The sequence below is a fragment of the Trachinotus anak genome, unplaced genomic scaffold (genome assembly GCF_046630095.1).
Source record: "Trachinotus anak isolate AG129_WGS33_773 ecotype Australia unplaced genomic scaffold, CSIRO_AGI_Tana_v1 ptg000015l, whole genome shotgun sequence".
Classification (NCBI taxonomy): Eukaryota; Metazoa; Chordata; class Actinopteri; order Carangiformes; family Carangidae; genus Trachinotus; species Trachinotus anak.
Window position 1 is genome coordinate 11,886,660 of NW_027273866.1, and position 25,143 is coordinate 11,911,802.

At 40.2% G+C, this 25,143-nt stretch overlaps 1 protein-coding gene across 4 annotated transcripts in view; it reads right to left on the bottom strand.

The window, feature by feature from the left end:
• Positions 1-25,143, bottom strand: part of slc4a11 (solute carrier family 4 member 11) — a 101,103-nt gene that overhangs the window by 69,794 nt on the left and 6,166 nt on the right. Inside the window, exon 1 of one of the 4 annotated variants that reach the window (XM_071498265.1) lies at positions 12,383-12,574. The exons of 2 other annotated variants lie outside the window; for them this stretch is intronic. In XM_071498265.1, the coding sequence (XP_071354366.1) occupies positions 12,383-12,419 (37 nt within the window). In that variant the 5' untranslated portion in view covers positions 12,420-12,574. Of the gene's footprint in view, positions 1-12,382; positions 12,575-25,143 lie in introns of those variants that run through there. One more of the 4 variants, XM_071498263.1, reaches the window with a different exon arrangement.

Here is a 25,143-nt window from a genome sequence, read left to right on the forward strand (position 1 = left end):
GTTTGTAGGGGAATCTATGAGGGCTGGGCCAGCATCAAGGAGGAGGTCGGGCCTTTTGCTGGCTAATTGTGCCCACAGGCTCTCTTGGCACCCGTCCTCTCTAGAGCCGTGGTCGTTGAGAGATCCCAGGCGGAGAGGGAATTCCTCCCGATGCGCTGCTCTGCCTTGGACCGGTCTGTTTGCTCGTATACACATTTTAAACAGCAGGCCCACATTTGGCCTTTATTTGTCTTCCTTTTTATTCCCAAGAAATTTTGAAGAACTTAAGTCAGCATGCTAATTTCACACACATTGTAAATGGCAATTTACAGTATATGTTCGCATGGTATTTCCCAACAGGCGTGGGGGCATACTGGAGCCTGAAGTAAGAGGGCACACCTACGCATTTTGTTTTCTCAGGACTGAAGCATACTGAAGACATTTACTTTGATGTGCCTCTGTATTTCATTAACTCAGGTTCATAGCAAATTCAACCTGTTACTAGTCACGTCAACTTACATGTGTATTAGACAAAGGTTTGGCAACTTGGAAAAGAGTGGAAGTCAAAACAAAACTGTCTCTGAAATATCACTTATACATGCATGTCTCTGCACTCTGAGCTGAAACAATGAGTCCATAAAGAGATCCTGCAATCAACAGAGAACTAATCTACAACTATTTTGATAATCAATCAATTATGCAAGTCATTTAATGGTTCCAGATTCCATAATATGAGGAGGTGCAAATCTTTCTCATCTTAAATTACAGCAACTGAGTAATTTGGGGATTTTTTGGGATTTGTCTGTCAAGGCTACACATCTAGGTGATATTACATGAATTTTTTGGGAAAAATCAGCTGAGTAATTATTAGCTGCAGCCCCACCATTTATCTTGTGGAGGTAAAATAATTGTTGTAAATTGTATGCTTTCAGTCCACAGTAGTTAAAAAATGACAGAGAATAGCTGTTATACCATAGCTGTATTACACCTCAACCATAACTTTACATGTGACAGGGAGCCTACAGCTGCTGCACGGCTGCACTCTTCCTGACAGCTCTGTCATCATCCGATCTCTACAGGTTGCTCTTATAACTGCAACTGCACTTATTTGCGATCTTATCCTTTTCATCACCGGCTGAAGGCAAATCCACATCATGCTGGCCTGGGAAAGTCTAGGTATCCACCAGGAAGAGCTCGGCTACTCTGTTCTAATCCTGTCCCAGATAAGCAGCCTAAACTGGATGGACTGGGTGCTGAGGTGGGAAGCCACCCCAGCACTCTGCGAGGGGTATTTGTGCCATGCTGTAACCACTGAGCTGTTGAAGACAACCGCATCAGTGAGCAGTTTCAAGCCAGATCTGGTTTGGATGATGTAATGTGTGAAGAAACATGACTTGGCTTGATTCTTAAACTCATCATAAACACACCAGGTCACAGTCGGTTTCATCACAGCTCCATCAGGACAAGTCTGTGGTCTCTCCTCAGATTCACACTCTCACACTTTGAATGCAACTTGCCACTTGTTTTTGTCAACACCACCTGTTAACAAAAGCCATCCTACAGTTTTCATGCTTTTCAGACATACTCTGATTATTTCTGATGTTAATTCAAACTGAATCTTAAACTCCAGTAGCCATAAATTCTGACATAAGCCCTCCGAAAGCCGGCTGTCAATAAAATCTCACCTTTCCAGTGGCGACATATCAACTGTAGGTGTAAGCCTACAATTTTTTAATCAATAATTCAAACAGGAGGAGTCAATACAATACAAAATTTACAGTTGAAAGGTATTTATAGGACAAAGTCAAATGCATATGAAGGGGCTCACATTCTCTGGGTGATAAAATAATCCATATTAAATGCAGCCAACAAAAATCCTTTTCTTGAGCTGACATGAAGTCTGTTAATTGTTTAGTCGATTGACAGAAAATAAGCAACTAATCAGTTAATTGATTTTCAAGCGAGATTTTTCATCAACTAAACTAAAGAAAAACTGTACTGTCCTCCAGCCAGGCATCTGCGGTAAACACCATTATTTGACGGATGCTTTTATCCAAAGAAACCTGAAGTACAATGAGTCACATCGGCAGCAAATCTACTTCCTTGAGAAAGAAAACAAGAAATCCTTATTCAAACTCAAGGGTATAATGAACCAAATGTTTGCAACAAAATCTCCCCACGTTTTCAGTGAAGGATGCTTACACTGTTAGCAAGAACATGTAGAGACATTTAACAGCACATTGTGACAACTGTCTGGCAAAAAAGAAGAATTAAAAACTCAAAATGCCAAAATATCACATAAACTGAAAGTCTCTTGATGTCTTCTTGATGATACATTCTGCGTGCAATAGTTTCATCTCTGACTCTTTTATCCATGACATTTTTTTATTTTTTTTTTTAGCACGAATGTTGAAAATATTTACTCAGTGGCAGTTGTCTTGTATTTAAAATCTGACTTTGTTTAATTAAGGCACAGAGTTTCAGGCTCTGCTGCAAACAGCTGTGTCCTGTGTCTGATGCTGATGATGTCACAGCAGAGCCTTGACCACGGAGCTGGCTGCGACCGAGCTGTCTGGCAAGCAGGTGGACTCGGGCTGGGTTGATGCTGGACAGCAGTGTGAGTGTGTGCACTCAGCCATATGCTGTTCATGAGTGTGTGTGTGTCTGTGTGTGTGTGTGTGTGTGTGTGTGTGTGTGTGAGAGAGAATGTGTTTGTGTCTGTTCCCATGCTTTCATACATGAACACATCGATCGCATCATTTGTCAATTTGTTTTTGAAAGTGTACAGGTGTTCCCACGACTGGGAACAGAGGAGATGAGTTTGAACCTGTGTGCTGCTTGTGCACGTATGTGTATGTAAATTTGTCAAAGAATATGGCAGAACACAGAATCACTTTAGGAGAGGTGCAGCAAAGCAAAGTGTTCAAACCGGATCAAGGCAGTTAAAACAAGACTGCAGATTTGATTTCATTACTTTTACAAATGCAAGAACTAATACTCTACAAGAATATTTCATATTTTGATTGACAGCTTGTTTTACAACAGGCCTCAGCCATAACCTGAATACTCCACTGTTCAATTCATTTTGAATATTTGTTTTATTTAGAATTTACATTTTTGTGCAAAAATTCAGTCAGAGAGGAAATCCATTCTGCTTTCCAGCCTGTTTTTTTTTTCTTTTTTTTTTTTTAACCCCCATAAATTCAAGATCTGTCTTTTGACGTCACATCTGTGGACTGAAAAGCTCTGCAGTAATCCTCTGGTCCTTTCACCTGAGAGGGATTGATAGTTATAGTGAGCCGACTCCTGCGAGTTCACAGATGAATCCGGCCCTGTCTGCGGCGCGGCAAGACGAGGCATCGTGACTGAGGTTAGCGCAGGAACATGCTCCAATTTAAACCCCTCCATCCCCGGCATTTCATTCTTTTTTCCCTCCTCTTTCCATCTGTTTGTTTGTGTAATCTTACATTTTTCACATCTTTCCCTCTTGTTCTCTTCTTCTTTGCTGCTTTTCTGCCCTCTCTCGTTCTCTAACTGTCACACACAGGTATGGGATTATGCTCAGGTGCTGCAGCAGGGACGCTCAGCTGTGCGTGTGTGTGTGTGTTTATAGTGAGTGAGTCAGGCAGTGAATGAGGGAGTGTGTGCAAGTGATTGAGGGTGTTGCTCCACTATACATACACACACACACACACACACACACACACACACACACACACACACACACACACACACCAGCCAACCGCTTGCTGCAGAAATTGGCTGTCTAGATTTTCATAGAAGGGGGAGAAAAAAAAAACCTAGTGCTGGGGGATTCCTGCTAATTGCTTGCACATTCCCCTCTTCCTCTGGCTCGATTAAAGACAGGCCACCATCTCGCTTTCAAGTCTGCTGTTCGCCACACAGCCCTCTACTGTATGCTGCTCCAGCCTGCCTGCTGTCCAACAGCACATCTCACTGCTTTTCATTTGTGGTGTCTCCCCGCAGAACTACAAAGACACAGTTTACATTGAATCGATGTGAGGTAGCAGGAGAGAAAATGCCGGCACAAAGTCCAGTCTTATGTAACATGCTGTCTTTTTCATACCTTATGTGAGGCCCTTATTTACACTATGCAAATTCCTACCTGATGTAGAATGTAGAAACAAGTGATTTGGATTTTGAATTTCAACTAGAGCACAGCACAGAGGACATGACGTTCTAAAAAAAGATAAAAATAAAATTGGTGATGATGATGGCCATTTTAATCAAATGAGCTTATTCATACCTTTTTAGTATGCGGGGTCCTGGTGACTATCAAACCACGGACCTCAGCAGTGTCAGTGCCCTGCCCTGCCCTGTTCAGTAGCTGTCTCTAGCTTAGCTTACTTGTATCCCACCTCGCACTGACAGAATTTAAATTAAGCAACCTTGGCTACCTACTGTTCTCCACCTTATCGTTCTACAGTATGTGTCACTGCTAGTCTTCTTGCTTAATCCTCCACCTGGCACTGTGTGTGGAGTGGCTTGTGTAGTCTTCTGTCTATTTCATGTTGTGAGCTTTCTTTTTACACTGTAGGTGAGATCCTTTCGCCCTCATATATCACTTAGTGTGAACTGTGCTGCTACACCGACATGTCTCTGCACCAGTGCTAACAAGTCACTTTGATTTACATTTATTGTACATCACCAAACTAATCAAACTAAATGTGCTGCAATATCCATCCATCCATTATCTAAACCACTTATCCAAAGCGGGTCGCGGGGGGCTGGAGCCAATCCCAGCTGACATTGGGCAAGGACAGGGTACACCCTGGACAGGTCGCAGGTCTTTCACAGGGCTGACATATAGAGACAGACCGACATTCACGCCCACATTCACACCTACAGGCAATTTAGAGTCACCAATCAACCTAACGTGCATGTCTAACCTAACATGCAAGGAAGCCGGAGTACAAGGAGGGTCCCCATGCAGACACGGGAAGATGCAAACATGCAAACGCCACACAGAAAGGCCCCCTGCCCATGGTTCCCACCCAGAACCTTCTTGCTGTGAGGCAAAAGCGCTAACCACTGCACCACCGTGCCAGCCTGCTGCAATGTAGATGATGTAAATTACACCATAACAACATGTGGCAAGGACAAAGAGGACATCAGATTCAGTGCGAAAGAACAGTGCAAAAAGACAAAGACCACACATGCCAGTCTGTGTGTAAACTCAGCGTTCAACAGCTGTATGAAAAGAGCGGGATGGCATACATAAGCTCAGTCTGAGCGGGAAGGAGAAAATGTCTGCAGGACTCATCGTACTACATGAGGCTACTTGTTCCTGCAGCTCAGATAGCGTCTTGTTTGAATTGTGTGGGTCATACATGATAGGACATGTGTGTGTGTGTGTGTGTGTGTGTGTGAGTCTGCATTATACCTTGAATACATATTGCCACACTCAACTCAGCACAATGATGTTGCTGCCCAGGAACATAGGGAGGACAGCTTTACAGTCAAGGTTTGGGAATTCATCAACATGGGCATCCTCAGACATGTTGGAATAATTATTATGTGCGGGGGGGGGGGGGGGGGGGGGGGGGGGGGGGGGGGGGTTATATCGAGTGGAGGCAAGCTGCAGCGCGCTATGTCTACCACTCTGTTGTGTTCTGTTTGCTGTTTTTTTTAATTAAATTCACTGCAAAGGAGAAGGAAGCCTTCACAGCGCACACTGGCATGTGGTGGTGAGGCTGTGCAGTTTTGGTACACCTACAGGAGCAATTTTAAAGAGGAACTGAAACAAATACCTCGCCTGTGCGCAGTGCTGCTTCCTGTACTGTAACCTGTAGAGTCTGCTTTAATCTGCAGTGGATGGGTGTGCACATGTTGTGGTGATGGTAAACTGATTACACAACTGCAAACCAGAGCAGCATGTCATGACCAAAGACAGGAGAGGACCACCAACACTGTGTTTGTTTTTTTATTTTCTAAACATGTTCATTTGTGTGTGTGTGTGTGTGTGTGTGTGTGTGTGTGTGTGTAAAAGTAGCTGCATTAACCTCATCTCTATGTGTTTGTGTGTACACGCTGTCTCCATGTCCGTGTGCATTTCTTCTTGATTGTGTCAGTGAATGATCTTCGACTATAAATCAGAGACAAAGGCATCCGACATTGTGCTTTATTTCTGAGGTAAAAGCATCAGCTGTATTTTAAATGAGATTAAGACATGACCTCTCTGTGAGGTCAAATTAAAGTGGATCAAACCTGCATTAAAGAGACCCTAACATCAGTTTCTCATCTTCCACTTTCATCCAAATAAAAAAAAATCTTAAACACTCAGGAATTCAAACATATAATCTGCTGCTAAAAACAAGGCAGGCTAGAAAAAACAACTGTGGAGACACAAGTGCTTTACATCCAATTCTGTGAGCAAAAAGGAAGTCTAATAGTTCTCAATGACTGTCTTTATAATCAGGGTTAAAAATAACTCTGCTGGTGTAACTGGATTCAGCCTAACTTGATTTATGATTACTGGTTGTTTTTTTACAAGGCAGCACACTAGTATTTAAACCCCATTTTATCTGACCGTTGAAAAAGAAGATAAAAAGAGTTTTGCTTTCATCCTCGCAACAATAGATTCTTTTTATACATCCACATCTGGAGGGGCTATAAAGCAGTGATGACGTGTGGAATTAAAAGGTTTGCGAGTCATACATTAAATACCATGTTAGAACTACAGGGCTATTTTTGTACATGATGCTATTAGGGATAGGCTGTTTAATTAGCTTGTAAATTCCACATTAAGATGGAATTCAGATTAGACTTTAGAAATTCCCAAACCCCTCATGCTGCATGTTCTTCCCACTGTGAAGACCAAAATACAATTAGAGATGTTATGGAGCGTTATAGAGAGAGCATTGTGTTGACAATAACTTGGTTTCAGTCAGTTTATGATCAATTAGAATTTTTCTGATTCCTTTAAAAGAATTTTTGTTGTGAAAATTGGTTAAAAAAAAATTTGAACCTGAGCCTTATTCATACTAATACATACACAATAAAATCTCTTCAAAGCATTAATTTAACTGAATTGCAGTTTTGACCTGACTCCAAATTGCTACATGCTAGTACTGCATGATTAATTACATTAAGATCACGATGTTGATTGCGTGCGTCTATGCGACCTCATTTTTATGTGACAAAGATTCTGCCAAGTTTCTGTTAGCAGGGAGATCCAGTGCATCTAACCAAGCACTCCCAATTACTCCCCAAGCTGTGTTAACAAATTACAAGAGGGGGCCAAGGGCATCAATGTAAATAAATCTATCATTTGCGAGGGACAGAGAAGCAAAGTTTAGTGTAGTAATAGCTTCTTAGGAACAATAAAAAAGTGGAAACCCACTGATGGCTGTGCTCGTAATATAAAAAGCCCTATTATATTCACATACATCCTCACATAACAATGTCAAAATCACAATGTTTGTGAATCAAGGTGTGTGGTGCCACGCCCACTGTGCCATGGATGTGGTAGTCTGGTATGCTTAGACACTTGGGGAAATAAGAAACAAATGAGATGTGGGTGTGTTAGCGGCTGGTGACAATAATGGCTAATTACACTGGCTCCTTCCAGTGTAGTGGCGGCCTGGTAATGCTATAAGTTCAGACTGCCCTTTTTGTTAGAAATTAAACTTCTCATCAAGAACATGCAGAAAAGCAAGTGTGACTCGAGAGTGATGCACCTCCATCTACTAAAGGGATGAAAATAGGACAGAGCATAGGTGCACTGTAAATGGTGAGCCATCTAAACTGCACCAAAATACTGGGAAAATTATGCTCTGAAGCTTTGTGCTGTTCACCTTCATAAAAATAGTGCAAAATGTTTTGCCACCTGATTCTCTTACTTTAAAAACATATGAGACGATATAAATGTGGTTTTCCAGTTCAGCGCCCCATTGATGTCAGATGCTAAGTGACAGAATCCATAGCACAAACCAAACACTGTTCACATCATTATAAAGAAGATAAACATCACTGCTCACATTTGTTACACTATGCTATTAAATAGACTGTGAATATAATAAAGCTTATTACACCATCTCAAAAATACCAGCCTCACACACTTCCTGTCAAACTGACAGGAAGTGTGTTTCTATCACACTGCAGGCCTGAGCAACTTAAAAAAAACAAACAAAAAAAAAAAACTGCTATTGCATTGTCTTGTGCCTGCTCTACCCTTTCCCCAAAAATACACACCTGTCCATGGAACAGCTGTGTGTGTGTGTGTGTGCTTCTGTGTGTGTATACTGTGTGGATTCAAAAATCTATATAAGAGTGTCTATGTATGTAAATGTGTGCGTGGGAGAGGGAGGCTGAAACAAGGAAGGAAGGAAACAAGGAAGATGGAGCAAGACGGAAATATAAAGACAAACAAGAGTTGTGTGTTTGTGTGTTTAAGTGCATGTGAGAGTGTGAGTTGTAATTGTAATGAATGCGTGGTCTTCTTCATTTTCTGTTCCTTGAACTGTGCATGATGAGTGAATGTCTTGACACATCTACATAATTGTTTTTTGTGTGTAAACCAACACATTCTATAGATAGAAAGAATTGTGTATGTTATTACATGCAGTGTGTATGGCTAATATCTGTGCCACAGTTGGTGTGGGTAAGTGTGCATTTCTGTGTGTACAACATAGGTATGTGTGGCTTTTCAAAAAAAATTGTGTGAATACACATGTGTGTGTGTGTGGCCGTCCCGTTGTGTCGTTGCATGGATGTGTTTTTTTTTTTTTTTTTATTTCCATGCTGGTGTGTAGTTGTATGTATGTGTGTGGTACTGTATAATAATTTGTATGTGTGTGGATGTGTGTTTCTCCTCTGCCCAGATGGCTGTGCTCAGAGGCTGGAGCTTCTGAGATCTGTTGCCAGCGGTGAATACTGATCAGAGATCACTGTCACATCTACAGCACATATACACACACGCATGCACACACGCACACGTCATCCATCTTCTTTCACACACACCTCCACTTCCACATGGTCGAACTACTAATTCACACAGCCACTATGTGTCCCACATGCTGATGTTTTCTGGATCTGCAGGTCACGGCTGCAACACTGATTATCAGGATGTCTGTCACACCTGAAGATTGACAACCTGCCGGGACGAGGCTGAGAGATTTCAGTTTTTTGTCATAATTATGATATTTAATCAGAGCTGTTTAGAAAAGACAGCAGAAATGTGGATTTGACAGTTTCGTTTTACAGAGCATGGCTTCTTTCAGTTAACTCTTAGCAGCTAGGAGGGGCTCTTGAAAGTACTCACTACAAAATAATTTAACCAACTACTTAATCAATAGAAAATTAATCTGCAACTAGTCTGATTATTGAATAATCAGTGAATTCATATTTCAAGCAAAATGACGGACAATCCCTTCTTTCAGATTCTAAAATGCATGGATTTGTTGATTTTTGCCTGAAGTAACAGTAAACTAGTTTTGGACAGACATACATTTAAATTTTAAGAGTTCACTTTAGGTTTAAGGAAACGTGATAGGCATTGTTCATTTGACTGATGGACATTTTACCAAATGATTTATCCATTGAGAACATAATCTGATGAAAAAAACTGTTACACATTCCTGTTATTATCACATTATGGTAAAAGAGCAAAAACCTTAACATGTAAAACACAAACTTTAATTAACTAACCCTTATTTGTTTTTTTACTACAATTTACTTTTACTTTAGAGCTGAACAATTACTTGAAATAGTATTGAAATATGGCAATATCCAAATAAAAGTAGCAATGGTAATCACATTTTTCTGATAAAGGTAAAATGCAGCACGACATACTATAAATAAAGCATACTGGTGCTACAGAAATCCCCCAGCCTACAAATCATATTCTCCAGATGTTAAGGTATGTGCTTGTTTTTTTATTTTTTATGGTGAAATTAAAATGTAAAAATGATCTTCCAACTGAAATTGTGACTCACATCACAATCACATCTTACAAAATAATAACAATATGATTTTTTTGCATATCGTTCACCCCTACTTTGCATAATTAGTTTTGAGGACAGAGAATTTGTAAAACAAATAAACTATAAATTATCCCCCATTCCTGTTTTAAATATTGCCTTTTTACTAATGAATCAACTCAAGAGAAAGCATTGTAGGAAACAGTTAATCCTCAGGGTTATTGCTGTCATAGTTGAAACCGTCTGTAAATATGTTTAAACACTGCACTGTACAAGCTGCCGAAATTTGTTGTTGTCCATTTTGAGAGTGAGCAAACAAAATCAGGAAGGTAAATCAAGTGTTAAATTAAAAAAACCTCACAGCAGTATTATCACATTGACTGATTACATGTGGAAGCTCTGTGGTCATTTACAAGTCCATAAAGTGAATCCCATATCTCCTGACCTCCTCCCACAGCACCAGGTGCTCCTTCACTCGTCGGCAGGTTGCCACTGATAATGACACAATCTGGAAGATTACTCACAATATGCTTCAACTAGAGTGTGCTAATGCTCATAAATGAAAACACCAATAAAAAAAACTGTTTGTGTTGTCTGGGCAGCTAAAGCTTAACATTCTGATGGACAACATGTTCCTGTGAGGAGCTGCGGAGAAAAGCTTGTTCTGCTTTACTTGAAAATCCAGAGGGCAGTAAAGTGAGTTTGGAGAGCGAGAAATCAAATCTTCTGGCAAAGTAATTGTTGAGTCACTGGTGGTGATCAATAACTCCATCAAATTCCTGCAGATGTATTTTGGTCATCTTGTGCTACTGGGCAGTTAAATGTTAACATGTGCATCTAAAGCCAAGGTTAAGTTACATGACACAAACATCTAGAATGAATGTAATTAAATGGATTAGACATTAGTGGATCACACATTTCTCTTATCACGACCAACCCAAACCTCAACCTTTCCTGTGTGACAAACCTCTTGAAATTCTTTCTGTTCGCACAACCAAATTGTTCTGCTGCAAGGATCAAACCTGCCCTCTCCGCCTCCAATCAGCTCCTAAGCAAATGAATGCAAATTACTCTTCAGAGGATGAGCCACAGCAATGTCCATCACGCCCCGACACACACTCGGAAATGTAGTTAGTGTGCACAGCGCATGACGCTCACCCACGGACACACACACAAACACACACACACACACACACTCTCACACATCTCACCGGAGCACGACTGAACTCTAACAAATACACACACACAAAAATGCTCACACAAATATATTCCTGCACATTATCCCATACACACAGGACTGTGTACTCACAAACATAAACACACTAGTGCACGCACGCACAAGCACACACACGCACACACATGCGCGAACACACACACATGCGCGAACACACACACACACACACACACACACACACATAGTCTCAGGTAATATTTCCGCACTTGCATTATCCCACATAACGTCCTCATTACACACACACACGCACGCAGCACACACTGAGGCGCAGCATCCTGCTCTGCCTTCCCAGACAAAATGAAAGTGAGGAGGCAGCCGCATCACACCTCCAAATGGGCTCCGGGCTCTCGGAGGACTTTCAGTGAGGGGAGAACTCGTTGCTTTCCTGTGGCTGTCACCAACACTAATCTGTCTGTCTTTCTCCATCTCACACAAACACACGCTTCAAACAGCCACAAACCCACACACACACAGACACACACGCACACACACATAGTAACTGATCTCTTTTTTTTTCTCAATTTTTCATACACAGAAACACATGCACACAGACACAAACGGTACACACAGATACATGTGCACGTTCACACACACTGCTTCTTGTTCCGTGTCGATCCCTCTCTGTCTAGCAAGCGCACATGCACGAGCCCCGCCAGTGCAACACATGAGAAAGTGCATTATGAGCCCAGGCTTTCTCTGCATTCCAGCTGTCCCTGCTCGACAGGTATACTGGCTTTTTTTGGGTGGGTTTGTGATGCAATTGTTTTTCAAGGTTCAGTTCCTGAACTGAAGAAATACGATGCAGAAACCTCTTATGTCGCATACCAGACATAGACAAGAAGAAGAAGGAAAAAAACTGCAGGAGCATACGAGACAATTGAAAAAAAAAAGAACGAAAAAACATCTGCATTTCTGTAAGCACAACAGGGCTTCTACAACCCCACCTCCCTTGAGAGGGAAAATAAAAACAGGTTTTCTGTCACAAACAGAAATTGCCACATTCCTAAGAATGTAGACAGAGCAAACACAGAAAAACACCAAGTATGTACAGTAGAACACATGCACACCCAAACATCTGCCCTTCCTCAGAGTGGAAGTGGAGGTGGGCTGCACATGTTTTGCACAGGGGGTTCTCAGGTTTCACTAGGTAGGGAAACCCAAGGTTCTCCCAGTGAACGCCGTGTCGTGCTCAGCTGAGGAACAGCTCTGGGAGCTTTGATCCACTTACCCGAAGGCACGAAATGAAGAACTTTGTTGGTCTCCATAGCTGAGCAAGTGGTGGCGAATGCACACTTCCTCTCTCCAACTGCCTCCCCCCCCAAGTCAACCCATCATGGTTGTGTTATCCTGTGCTGATGAGTGTGAGATCACCTCTGCTCTCTTGCTCTGCTCTGTTTCTGACTGCCTCTCAGACACATGCAGTGACTCAGCCCCACTCTGCCTGCCTACTCGCTGTCTCACTACTGGGTCCTAGTGCCTTCTCTTTTCCTCCCTCCATTCCTTTTTCCCAGCCCACCAGTCAGCAGCCTATGGCAGGCCAGCATGCAGCAAGGCAAGCCTCACGTGAAGACACACCTCCCCAACACTCTTCTCTCAACACATCAAAGCCAATGCAACATCTCATCTCACTGTCAGCCACACCAACTCACCTGTTCGCCTTTACACTTTGCCATATATCCAGAGTGGCTGAACTGGTCTCAACATGAATGTGAGCTAATCTCGGTCCACTGCTCATGTTAGGACAGTGTCAAAAAAAAAAAAGGAATGGTATGATGGCGTGATCATTTCACACGACATGCATGTATCTAGGCTCACTTTCATGGAAGTATTGGTTTGTCTGTGTCTGCAAAAATGCTGTGGATCAAACTAAGATTAATTTCAACCAATTCAGGTCCAAACCAAGCCTGGACTGACAGCTGATTAAACTTTTCAGCCCAGCTCGAAAAGCCTGACATCGCACTGGCTTGTTCTCACTCTATTTCCCTTTCTTACTCTCTCTCTCATACACATATAATGACACAGGTTCTGTTATGCTTTTCACAGTCTTGCTCTGATCTTGGTCCGGTTTTAGATTCTTAAATGTGAGGATTTACTACTTTTCTAAGTTTAATATCACTTTGAACAGAGCCAGAAACACTTTAAAGGTGTCACCTTAGGAAATTGTTATTTTTAAAATGTGATTTTTTATTTTATTCTCTATTTTAAGACATGTATTTTTGAAATTATCAGTTGATTAATTGTAAAAATATGCGAGAGATAAATCAATAATTAACAATTATCAGTTGTTAGTGGACCTTGCCAGAGGACTAGTGGTTGGAACATATACCATATGGCCCCAATACTAACCTCTGTTGCATGTCATACCTCTCTCTCTCCCCATGTTCCCAGTCTACATCTATACTGTCAAATATTGAATAAATGCCAAAACTGTTTTAGTTAGTTAGTTGCAGCCCTGATAAAAACTGACATATTTACTTTGCCTTGATGTGAGAAGAACACAACGGCACAGATTTGTTGATATAGTATCTGGCAGGCAGAAAAAGAAAGCAATGCATAACAAAATAATTTAAGAGTAAAACCTAGTCAGGTGATTATTTTAGCAAATCTACACGTTCTTGACTTACAACCAGAGAGCAAAGAGAGCAAAACCGAGTCCATCATGTCTAGCTAAAGTGACAGGGACAGCGATCAGATTTGTGTTGACACCTCTACATCCAGTTGCCATAATCTCCAGTCTCGCATGATGACAAGTTACCTCAACTCTGTCCAAGAGAACAAGCTGCTGCTGATAGTATCTGATTCTGGCCTGGTTCAAGTGTAGTCACTGTGAAATCATGCAAGCCAGTAACACAAATCGAATCAATTAATTGAGGTTTTTATACTAAAGAACTACAACTTAAAATGTGGTCAGATTCTCACATTAAAATAAAAATGAATAAATAAATAAATAAAGTAAATCCTCCATACCCCCCATCACCCACCACTCACTGAAATCACACATTTGTAAATATTAACACCGACAGTTTTTCACAGGATAGTGATGTATGATTGGCAACATAGACAGATGAAATGAGTCCATTTCGTTTCAAAACAGAAATAAATAAAAATAAATAAAAATAGAAAAAATAGAAAGTCATTTACTTTAACCTCAAGCTTTTGAATTTCTCAAACAAAAATAAAAATCATTGCTGTCAGGAGACTGGATCTGCCTGTTTCCTGTATTTTTCTACATAAAAACACATTTTCTACATTTGTTAATTTAATAATCAGCTTAAGTTTTGTTTTAAGTGAACTGCATGTAATTCATTTCCACCTAATAAAGCTGGTAAGCTACACATAATTATGATGCATAAACTTTTAAATTTTGGGGAGCATTTGTTTAATAGATGCAGTAAGGAGTAAGCAGGGTGTTTTTTTTTACTCAAATAATGAAATGAAATTCAAATAATACCAATATTAGACACCATTAACATTTGTTTTCCCATGTCAGTTGCCATTAACTAATGACATGGCTGAAGTAAATAGTGTGAAATTTGCATCTTTCCAATTAATTACAGTGTCAAATACCTCAAGATGACAATCACATTTATGTTACAAAACTTTGCCTTTTATACTGTAAGATTTCCATGACTTCTTTTTGTTATGTAATAATAACCAGTTTGGTTTAATTTATAAATGTACCAGACACAGAGGCTACTGGATCAAAAAATTAATTTCCCACCCTGATGGAATTGCTCTGTGAAAGGTCAGTCATTTGCATTAGCCTGCATATATAACATCACTGTGTGAGGTATGGCCAGTGGGTCTGCTTTGCATAAGAACTGTTACACACTGTGAGAGCAAGTGCGTCACTCAGTGAGCCAGGGAGCATTCGCCAGGAGGATAATTCAAGTGTTCTTATCCACCACAAACCTGCAACCCAGGTGTCATGATGGGTGCACTATGGTTAAATACCAAACGGCATGGCTACATCACAACCACTGTTTTGGTAAATGTCAATAAGAGCAAGTGAGCTGCAAAAATGGCCAAAAATGGCTGTAGTATTGGAAGTGCTACACTGCTTTCATCATTTACACTTGCCTTCATCAGAAAAATCAAATCTCATTAACATGGTGGCTCCCTTACTCACCTGAGGTGGTTGAAGTTAAGCTCAATAGAGTGAAAATGAAAAGAAAAAATCCTGTAAATGGAAAAATAAAATCTGAACATGAACTCCAGACACAGTTGTACCTGGTCATGTAATATCTTTTCCTTGCTTTATTGTGCAAGATACGTATTCTCAACTTGATCTTTGTCTTGCTTTTACGTTTCTATAAAGCAATTACTCTTATTTGTTTAATTTCTGTCAGCTCTTATTTTCAGTCTTGAATGTGTTTAGAAGATCAGCTTTTTGTCTGCAGGCATCCCTGCAAGGGACTGAGTGAGGTCAAGTAGTGTCATGTCAGACCTGCCCTACAAGCTCTATTTAAGCAATACTCTTGTTTCTGTTTGCTTACTTGCACAGATGTCGGCCAGTTAAGCTGACAAAGCACATGGGTCTAATCTAACATACACTATAGTGAAAAAACTAAAGCTGAAATTTAACTCCACTTCCTAAATGTTAACATAACCTGTGGACTTGGGGCCCTCCTCAGAGACAATGCAGCTACAATAAAGGCTTGTGTCCTTCATTAAAATACTCTTAAGATTCTCCTCTAAGGGGAGCTGTAGTGAATGTTTGAGGTATTTGATCATTTTAAAAAGCGACATAACAATATTATTGGTTTTTAAACATGCAATAACAGATTTATTGGCCACTTTTGGGGCAGACAAAATACTTCATGAACAACATTGACATATCATGACCTTTTAAATTAATTTGGCAAACATGTTAGCAAAGAGCTGTTTATTTACACATCCGGCAGGTACAGATCCATCCGACGAATTTAAGTCCAAAATTCACCCTGTTGTTGGTTTCCATCAAGTCCTGTGGGAAGTATCTGGCTCTTTAGCTGCTAAATGCTCTGCTGCTGTTTGCTGCTGGGGTGGTGTACTTTGGGTTTTTAGAGCTGTGCCTGCTTAGGCCAAAAATGAGGCTTTGAGAGCAGTGAGAGTGAACCAGAACAGCTAAACAATGAGCTGAAACTCACACCAAAGCTCTGTAAAGCCGAGAGGATCTGCAGATTCAGGTGATAATTCTCTGTAGGTTCATCACAAAAAGGGACACCTTTCACGCTGTCAAGTTGTTATTTTAAAAATATTGATTATAGCGGCTTTAAATTGCAGACAAACTAATGGTTACTGTTTCTAAATTATCTTCAACATATGTATCACATTTCTGTGCTGCAACCACTCGTTATTTATTGGTCAACCAAAACTACACCTGGCCACAAATATCAGCCAATATTGGTGGGATTTATTAACTATAATATACATGTATTTGTTTGCATTGTTCTGTACTCTGTCAACTCACAATAATATTGTTTTAACTTGACCCATGAGGAGATTTAGGAGTTAGAGAGCAAGAGAGAGAGAGTGTTGGCACTCGCTATCAAAATATCATGAGCAGGGGAAAAGGGAGTTATGTAAACAGAAATATTTAACTAATTTCTTGACTCTAATTATAGCAGCCATCATAGCCAGAAACAATCCAGTACAACACATCTGTTATAAACAAAACAGCTTCCATGTTTGAAAAAGGATAGCCTTACATTACCTCATCCACAACTATTCATTTTACCCAGACCAATTTTCCACTCAAACCTTGTGTAGATTCTCTCTGCGATGATGTGGAAAAGGAACAAAAACAAGATGTCAACCTTGTGACTGGGGTTTGTGTTATATGCTTGTTTTTGGCCAGTGATCTATGCAGTCAGTTTGCAACACAGAGACCTGGAGGGAACAAGTGGCATGACATAACCTGCCACAGCCATATGCTGCGTTCAACTGTCCGTGACACTGAACCCTTACTGTCTACTTACTTTAAGTCAGCACGGACAAAAGAGCCAACACTGACAATTTGAATCTCCGCTCTACAGTAACTGCTTAGAAGGACATCTTTAAAAACTGGGTCATGTTTATTGATGTTTGTTGGTGTTCAATGCTTTTAGCAATTCCTAGAATTTTCAGAGTGAAGGAAAAGTACAGCTAGTGCTCTTTAGGCTGCTCCCCGCCATGCACAACAACAGTTTCCCCAGGTTGGCCACATTTGTGCAACTGCAACATGCAGCATGTTACAATAGTTGTTCCATTGCCAATCCTCTTAGAAAGCAAAGAAAACAAACAAAAGATAAATAAAGAAAAAAAACAGTTGCCTGTTTGTTTAGGAACTGCATTTAATGACATTGTGGTGAGGGCTGTTGTGCTGTTACACATCTGGAGACTGGCCTGCACAACCATAGTCTGATCTGTGACCACTGATCAGATAAGAGTTGAAACAATTAATTAATCCATCAATATCTTCAATTCATATGTGAATTATTTTATCAAGCAAAAATACTAAACATTCTCTGATTACAGCCCCTCAAATGTGAGGATTTGCTGCTGGTTTTTTGTTGACTACTACTGTGTTTTGACCTTTTATAGACTAGAAAATTATTTGTAAAAGAATTGATAGATTAATTGATGATGATATTGATAATTGTTAATTGCAGTCCTAGATCTGCTTGTTTATTTCCTCACTCCTAATAGTTCACGTCATCCCTACACTAGCAGCAGCCTGTCAGAGGAAGGGCATGCCACACAACATGGCATAGTTAAATGTGTTTACTCTGTTGAGGAATATAAAGTTAAACAGAGCCACAAAAACACAGAGTTGTTTTTGCTAAAATTATTATGCTTGCATTTACTTCTTTTGAGCATTGTGTTTTCAATTATTCTAGAAGGGCTAAATTTCAACATTTATCTTGCCCTGACACTTGCACACACACATACTGTGTATGTATTGTCTAACAGAGCAGCTGCCTTTTTTTAAAACAAAATCCCATCCTGCCTTAGACTCCAGCTGAGGGCTTGAAGCCAGGTCAGCCTCTGGTTTCTGCTCAGAGCCACACATCTAGTAAAAACGGTTCTTTGCTCTCTAATTGGCATCAAAAGATAGGTCCACCACATACCTGGACTGGGAGGTTTCTGTGTGTCAAAACAGAGGTAAAATTACCGTTTCAGATGATACTGAGTGCACGCAGAGGTGTCTGGAATGACCCTGCAGCTACTCTGTGGCTACTCATCAGCGGGTGCTATGAGGCTGGAGGTGGGAATGGCCCCTAGGAAGCTCACTTGGTGTGTGTGTGTGTGTGTGTGTGTGTGTGTGTGTGTTTGTTAGTGAGTGACGAACTGCCTTAACCACTAAAAAACCAATAAGGTGCACACAGAGAGTTTAGCAGTTGGGACCCCGCCTCTGGAACTACATGAACTACTGGCCTGGGGTTGAATCCCGCCAGAACCATCCAGACTCTGTAAGTGTCACTATCTCAGTCCTCCTGCTGTTTCAATAAATAAATAAATAAAGCAAGAAAGCAAATGACAAAAATTAGTGTGTAGCACTCACACGGCCTATGTCATCAATAAACCAGGTGTTGAAGAAACTTAAAGAGAACAAGATGATTAAGATCTAACCCGTTAGCCAATAGTCACAGAACAGTACAAATACATTAAACAAAATAAACCACAAGAATATTAAGCACAGGACCCAGTTTTGTCTAGATATAAAAAGGCAATGGGGATTGATAAAAATGATTTGCACTTTCAAGAGGCTCTGATGAGCCCTAACCTCAGTGAAATTCTACAACAATTATTAAGATGAACCACGTATCTGTGGTGTACACCTTTTCTAAACAACAGAGCCGGAGCTAAGTCCCACAGTACAAATAAAGCTGCACGGTATGTCAACATAATGCGTGTGTGTTTTACAGAGAAACATTTAATGTGAGCCGGTTGGTCTGAAGGACAAAGAGGACTGAATGATCACTGCTGTAGAGTATATTGTTCTGTTGGTTTTACCATTAACATAATTATTATCCTATTTAATTGAAATTGACAGACATAGCAGAAAACATGGCTACAACTAACAATTACCCCTCACAATTAACTAGAGCCCAAAAGGGTGTAACCTGATATCTTGTTTCGTCTGACCAACAGTCCAAAACCCAAAAATATTCAATTATCAATTGTCAAAATGGCTGACAATTAACTTTGTCCATCTACAGTAGCCTACTACTGCAGATCGATTAATTGATAACAGTTGTGTTTGTTTTCAGCTCTAATATCAAGTCATTTTGCAGAAGTCTAGCAGCAACAGTTTTACTTTCTTGTTTTGCTGATTTAACTTGTGAGCACAAATTAATAATTCATGTTCTCAATTCAGTTAATTTTTGCATTCAAATGACAAATTTTTGCTGTCTGTTTATATACACCTCATGCTAAATTAGCTATTGTTTCAGCTGTACCGGCAAGCTTTGGCTGCTAACAGTCAGTTGCATAATCCAACAATCCAATGCAGAAACAGTGCTAAGATAAACAGTGGACGGTGTTAGGTCATGGACAGTTCAACTTGTTGAACTGGACTAGTTTAAAAGAGCTGGGGATGAATACTTACATTTGCCTGCTAACTAATCGTTATCTGGGACATATTTTAAACATAATAACAAAATTGTCAACTGAGTTGTCTACCTCTCTGTTAATTTGTGCACATTTACATTTATGTCAAAAAATTCTGACTCTGTAAGTTCACATTTTTAAGGACATGGTTCTTTTGCCAATACAGTCCCTGTGGTTGTTCTTCTAATATGCAGCATACAGCCATTATGGGAACAGGCCTGCAGAAATTATGTGATTTAACTGATTTGTAGTCTAGTATTGTACACGACTGTGCCGCTGCAGTGTATGTGGTGTCCTTTTGTCCTTGTGCCAGATGTCAGGATGTGGTGTATAACTGATTAGGATGCCAACATGCCTCTGCACCAGTGTTAAGACTTTTCACTTGGTGATTTTAAAGCCTGCTTACCCTGTGTTGAGAAGCCATGGGGATTCTAAGGTAGCTGTGTCTGCAGTAATGTAGTAATAACGGTAATACAGCATAGCAAGTAATGATGCACAAACAGTGACAGCTATTCACTCAATGAGTCATCAATCAGTGAGGGAATCCTGCTCCTTCCTTTTGACTGGGAACAACCTTCATTAGCAGCTCTGTGTGTGTGTGTGTCTACTCTATATGTGTGTGGGCAGGTCTGTGTGTTTGTGTGCGCTTCTGCTTTAACTACACCTCACTGTCTGCATATGTAGGTGTCTATCCTGTCTTTTGTCTATGTGTAGGCGTCTATTTTGTCTTTCTGTTTGTGTGTGTCTGTAAGCTTGTGTAGCTGTCAGCTTTTCTGTGCATGTGTGTGTATGTGTGTGTTTGCAAGCAATAGGGGAGGTCTGTCTCTTTTTTTTCCTTCAGCATCATCTTTGTTGTTGTTGTTTATGCTGTACACTGGCACAGGAAAAGAGAGAGGCACAGTGTTGATCCTAATAACACTTGGGAATAAAGAAGCAAAGAGAAATTAAGGGTGCAGAGGGAGGAAGATGATGAAGAGGAGGAGGAGAAGGAAGAAGAGAAGGAGAATGAGGGCAGCAGCTGGTTCTTGTTACTCTGCTGCCCGCACACATCACTGCAGGAGCTATCAGAATATAGCTTCCCGCAATTCCCTCTGTATGGGTATGGGTGTGTGTGTGTGTGTGTGTGTGTGTGTGTGTGTGTGGGTATGTGTGTGTAGCAGTGTTCAGCTCTGAGCTGTAAGTATTGCCAAAGGGATGGGGGCATATTTCAGGTCACAAACTGGCTACAGATTTAATTTGGAGAAGAACAACTTGATTATGTTCTCTCAGGCAAAAACGGCTCAGGGAAATATAACCGAGTTGACACAAGTGAACACACACATCAGTCCTCTAATAATCTACGAAATGACACATGCAATTCAACATACAAAAGGTGGATACCTTTATCTAAGGACACATTCACACTGGTAGTTTAGTTTGAATCTGAGAGCTGTTTGCCTATCAACATTTTTGTTGACTACAGATGCATCTGAAGTTCACCTGAATGACGGTGTTGGTGACACTAGTGTTAGCTGCATAGTGGTAGAGTTTAGGTATTGTAAAAATGGTGCTGTACATGTACACATGTATGTCATGAAAACATTATTAATGGCATTCTTTCACTGCAAGAAAAAACATAAATGAAGGTCAAAGAAAACAATAATGTGGTACACCTTCACAATATGATTCTAGCCCAACAGTATGAAAAGTACAAAAACAACTGCAGATGGGGACCAGAGTGGCACAGCAGTGAACAGCAGTGAAAGCAAACCGGCAGAGTTAGAGGGAGAGGAGGAAAATTAAACTCTCAGGCTCAAACTAATAAATACCTAAAACACTCCCAGTGCGGTGACATAGATCCTCCCGGTAAGAATTTAAGCTCTAACCATGTCTTGTTAGTGCCTTGGCCAAAAATTTAATTGGCTTAATTTAAAAGTTTGATCATCACCTCCTTTCTAAACTATCTGGGAGGAACATATAAGACAAGGTGGTACTTTTTATCTTCCTCATGACCTAATGATTACCTTAGAGGATGTTTTAACTTTTTAAGGAAAATACAGTTACCTAATCAAGAGTGTGATACACTGTGGGTAGAAGATGAACTGCAGCATCTTTGTGTTTTATATTTTGGGGTTGGACATGCTCTTTGACCTTCCATTGCCCTCAAGTTGGCTGCTTCAGTGCAGCAATGATGACAACAACAGGACATATAAGCAGGACATACAGAAGTATGTTCTTCTCAAATGCATCAGTGATAAATGTTGCCTTAAACCATCCAAAACAAAACACATAGGAGAATTTTAACTATTATTAAGTAGCCTATTATTTAAGTGTGCTACAAGCACAATTCAGTCAGAACTGATAAATATGACTAGCCCTAAAACTACCTGTAGTAGGGTCCCATTAATTTTAAAAGTCCCAGGACAATTGATGTTGTTGCATCTCATCACAAATTATATCTTTGTATTGGTCGACTTCTTATTTGGTAGCAAAATAATGGATGCCAGGGTGGCCTGCAGTTCAACAGAAGCAATCCTCATGTGTCCAATAACAGTCATGTACGGCAGCAAAGTGCAACACAGTAAATCCCACCTGCTCACTTAAAGTAAGCTCACCTGGAAACCTACAGGACATAACAGCCTGAGTTGTACAATGAGAAAACCAGTGCAACAAGCGAAGTGTGGAAGCTTCAACCCTCATCTAAATCACCAAGGCTGGCTGAGCACACTTTTTTCAACACCTCGATGCAACACCCTTCTTGCTTAAGGACACTATTGACTTTCCTTGCCTTGCTGTTCCCAGAGGCTCTCAGATTTGAACCAGCAACCCTCTGGTCATAAATAAACTTCCCAAACCTCTCGGCCCCTACTACCTTCATAAATACTCCTAATAATGTCCAAATAAAAATGTGATAAGGGTGAACTTTATTAATCCCTGCAGGGAAACAAAGTCAGCAGCAGAGAAGTTATAAATGACACATAAAAAGTGACATTATAAGATGAATGTTTCTTTGATGCAAAAGTAATGAATCTCCAAATTTGCTTTTGTAGAAGTAGAAGTAAGGCCATTGACATACAGTCTACAGATATGCAGATGTGATCAATAATTCTCAGTCCTGTGCAGACAAAATGCACAGTAACTACTGTATGTGCATTGATAACAGTCAGATTTATATATGGCTTCTGGTTTTACATAAAATAATTATGGTATGAGGATGTGTATCATGCACAAATAACAAATGCAAATGAGAAAAAGTCATAGCAGTGACTGAGGATTTCTAAGCAGGAGATGTTGAATGGCATCCTAAGCAGATTCAACAAGGCAAATGTTCTACAGTGAGACACATACACACTGCCCTCTACTGGAAACCACACGGGCTCAAAAAAGGCACACCACTACAGATACTGTACATTTATCAAATCATTTCTCATATCAAATCATTTCATTAAGATGAAAACAAGCAGAAGTTTTAGATCTACATCTATTTCACATTGTCAATAGTAAGGTGAGTAAGTATACTGCTAATAGAAACACGAAATGGTTATATCAGTGAGGCTTGTCTCATCTTGAATTGGTCAGATACACAAATGTGCAGAGAGTAGAAGCGGCATTCAATTGAAGATAGTGGCCGTGCCCTTTGATCCCCAGTTTCCCCTACATGTTTTGCCTGTGATACTCTCTACACACACACACACACACACACACACAGACACCACTGGACAGGAAATGTTTGTTGTCTTTACGTTTCCAAAAGCCCTTATGGGGAAGCAATGCTGACACAGACACTTTTACCTTTCAAGTGAGTGAGTGAAATGGTCAAATCAGCAACATGGATCATCCTGCCTGCTCCCCCGCACCGTAAATAACTCTCTCTCACAAAGGGACTTCAACAAAACCCACTGCAACATTTCATGGCGGTGATCTGCTTGGAAATTACATGTTTAAACTCAAACTTAATTTAAACTGTCTCTAAGAAAAGATAACTGGTGCTGAAGTCTGTTCTTATGGCGGAATAACTGAGCTAATTGAGTCAGATCTATATTAATTGTGAACAAAATTATATGACAGACACTGTGGACATTAAGTGTGTGCGGGTGGGGGGAGTGAGGGCTGGGCTATTTAACTATATCCTTAACAAAATGTCACAATGATTGTAGATTAATACTCATGGTAAATCTAATAATACTGCATGTGCTACTCACTTTATCTGATGTGTGTTTCAAGATTTAATTTTGAAATCGCTACCCATCTTTTTTGGAGAAAATTATAATTTCCTGATGTTCATCAGTCAGGATCCTGTCCACAGAAGTGTTTCATTTAATCAGTGAGGACTACAGGCTCCTACTTTGTGCTATTAATATTTTTGCAAGAGTGCATGTCACTATTATCAAAATAGATTAAGCTACCTCATTTTGAAAAGGAGCCTGTCCCTTTGCTTTTACAAAACAGCAAAAAAAAAAAAAGAAAAAGAAAAAAAAATGTCACTCTGCAGCAAGCTTTAACATTCTCTGCACCTACAGAACGCATTAAAACGCTGCAATAAACTGCAAAGGGCACCTTGTTGTATTGTGCTCCAAGCAGGAAGACAGCAAAGACACAGTTAGTGGACAAACACAGGGTGGGATTTCCTCTCCTCCTGACTGGCTCCTGCCTTACATTGTCCATTTTCAGATGCTGGCCAAGTTCAGCTTGCCAAGGAGAATAACAAAGTGCGTCTGTCATGAAACCACACACAAACACACACCCACACACACACAAACTCAAACAAAATGCATGCTTTCCCTCACTCACACACACCCCGACTATGGGTCCAAATGATTTATCAGTGTGCCAGTATCATAAACCAATACTAACATCACGATTAATCATGCATCCATTTTACAAAATGCCTAAGCATTTAAAAAGAATACTGTATGTGTTAGCAGTAAAGTTGTCTAACCCCAACCCTAAATATCAAAAATTAACTCATTATCGGTTAATAAATCCAATTTCTGCATTATCCTCCCAGATTATTGCTACAGCCAGTAAGTAAATATATCCACATTATAAATGGGATAAATCTAGGGGCACAGTGGTCACCTCATAGTTATGGTGCAGACCACATAAACACAATATCCACAGTTCAACTCCTGAGCAGGGGACCCTTGTTGCATGTCATACTCTCTCCCCATGTTTCCTGTCTACTTCTACAATGACTGTCAAATAAAGACAAAAATAAAACAAACAGAAAACTGGGCTAAATCTGGCCAAACAGAAAAACATGTCTGAGTTCTTCCCAATGATTAGTTACCCATATTATGTTTTGTTTTGTCGAGCCAACAGTCCAAAACCCAGAAACAATTAATTTACAAGGATATAAAATAGATAAAAACAGCAAATCTTCACATTTGAGAAGCTGGAAGCAGCAATCCTCATGAAAACTGACTTAAATAATTG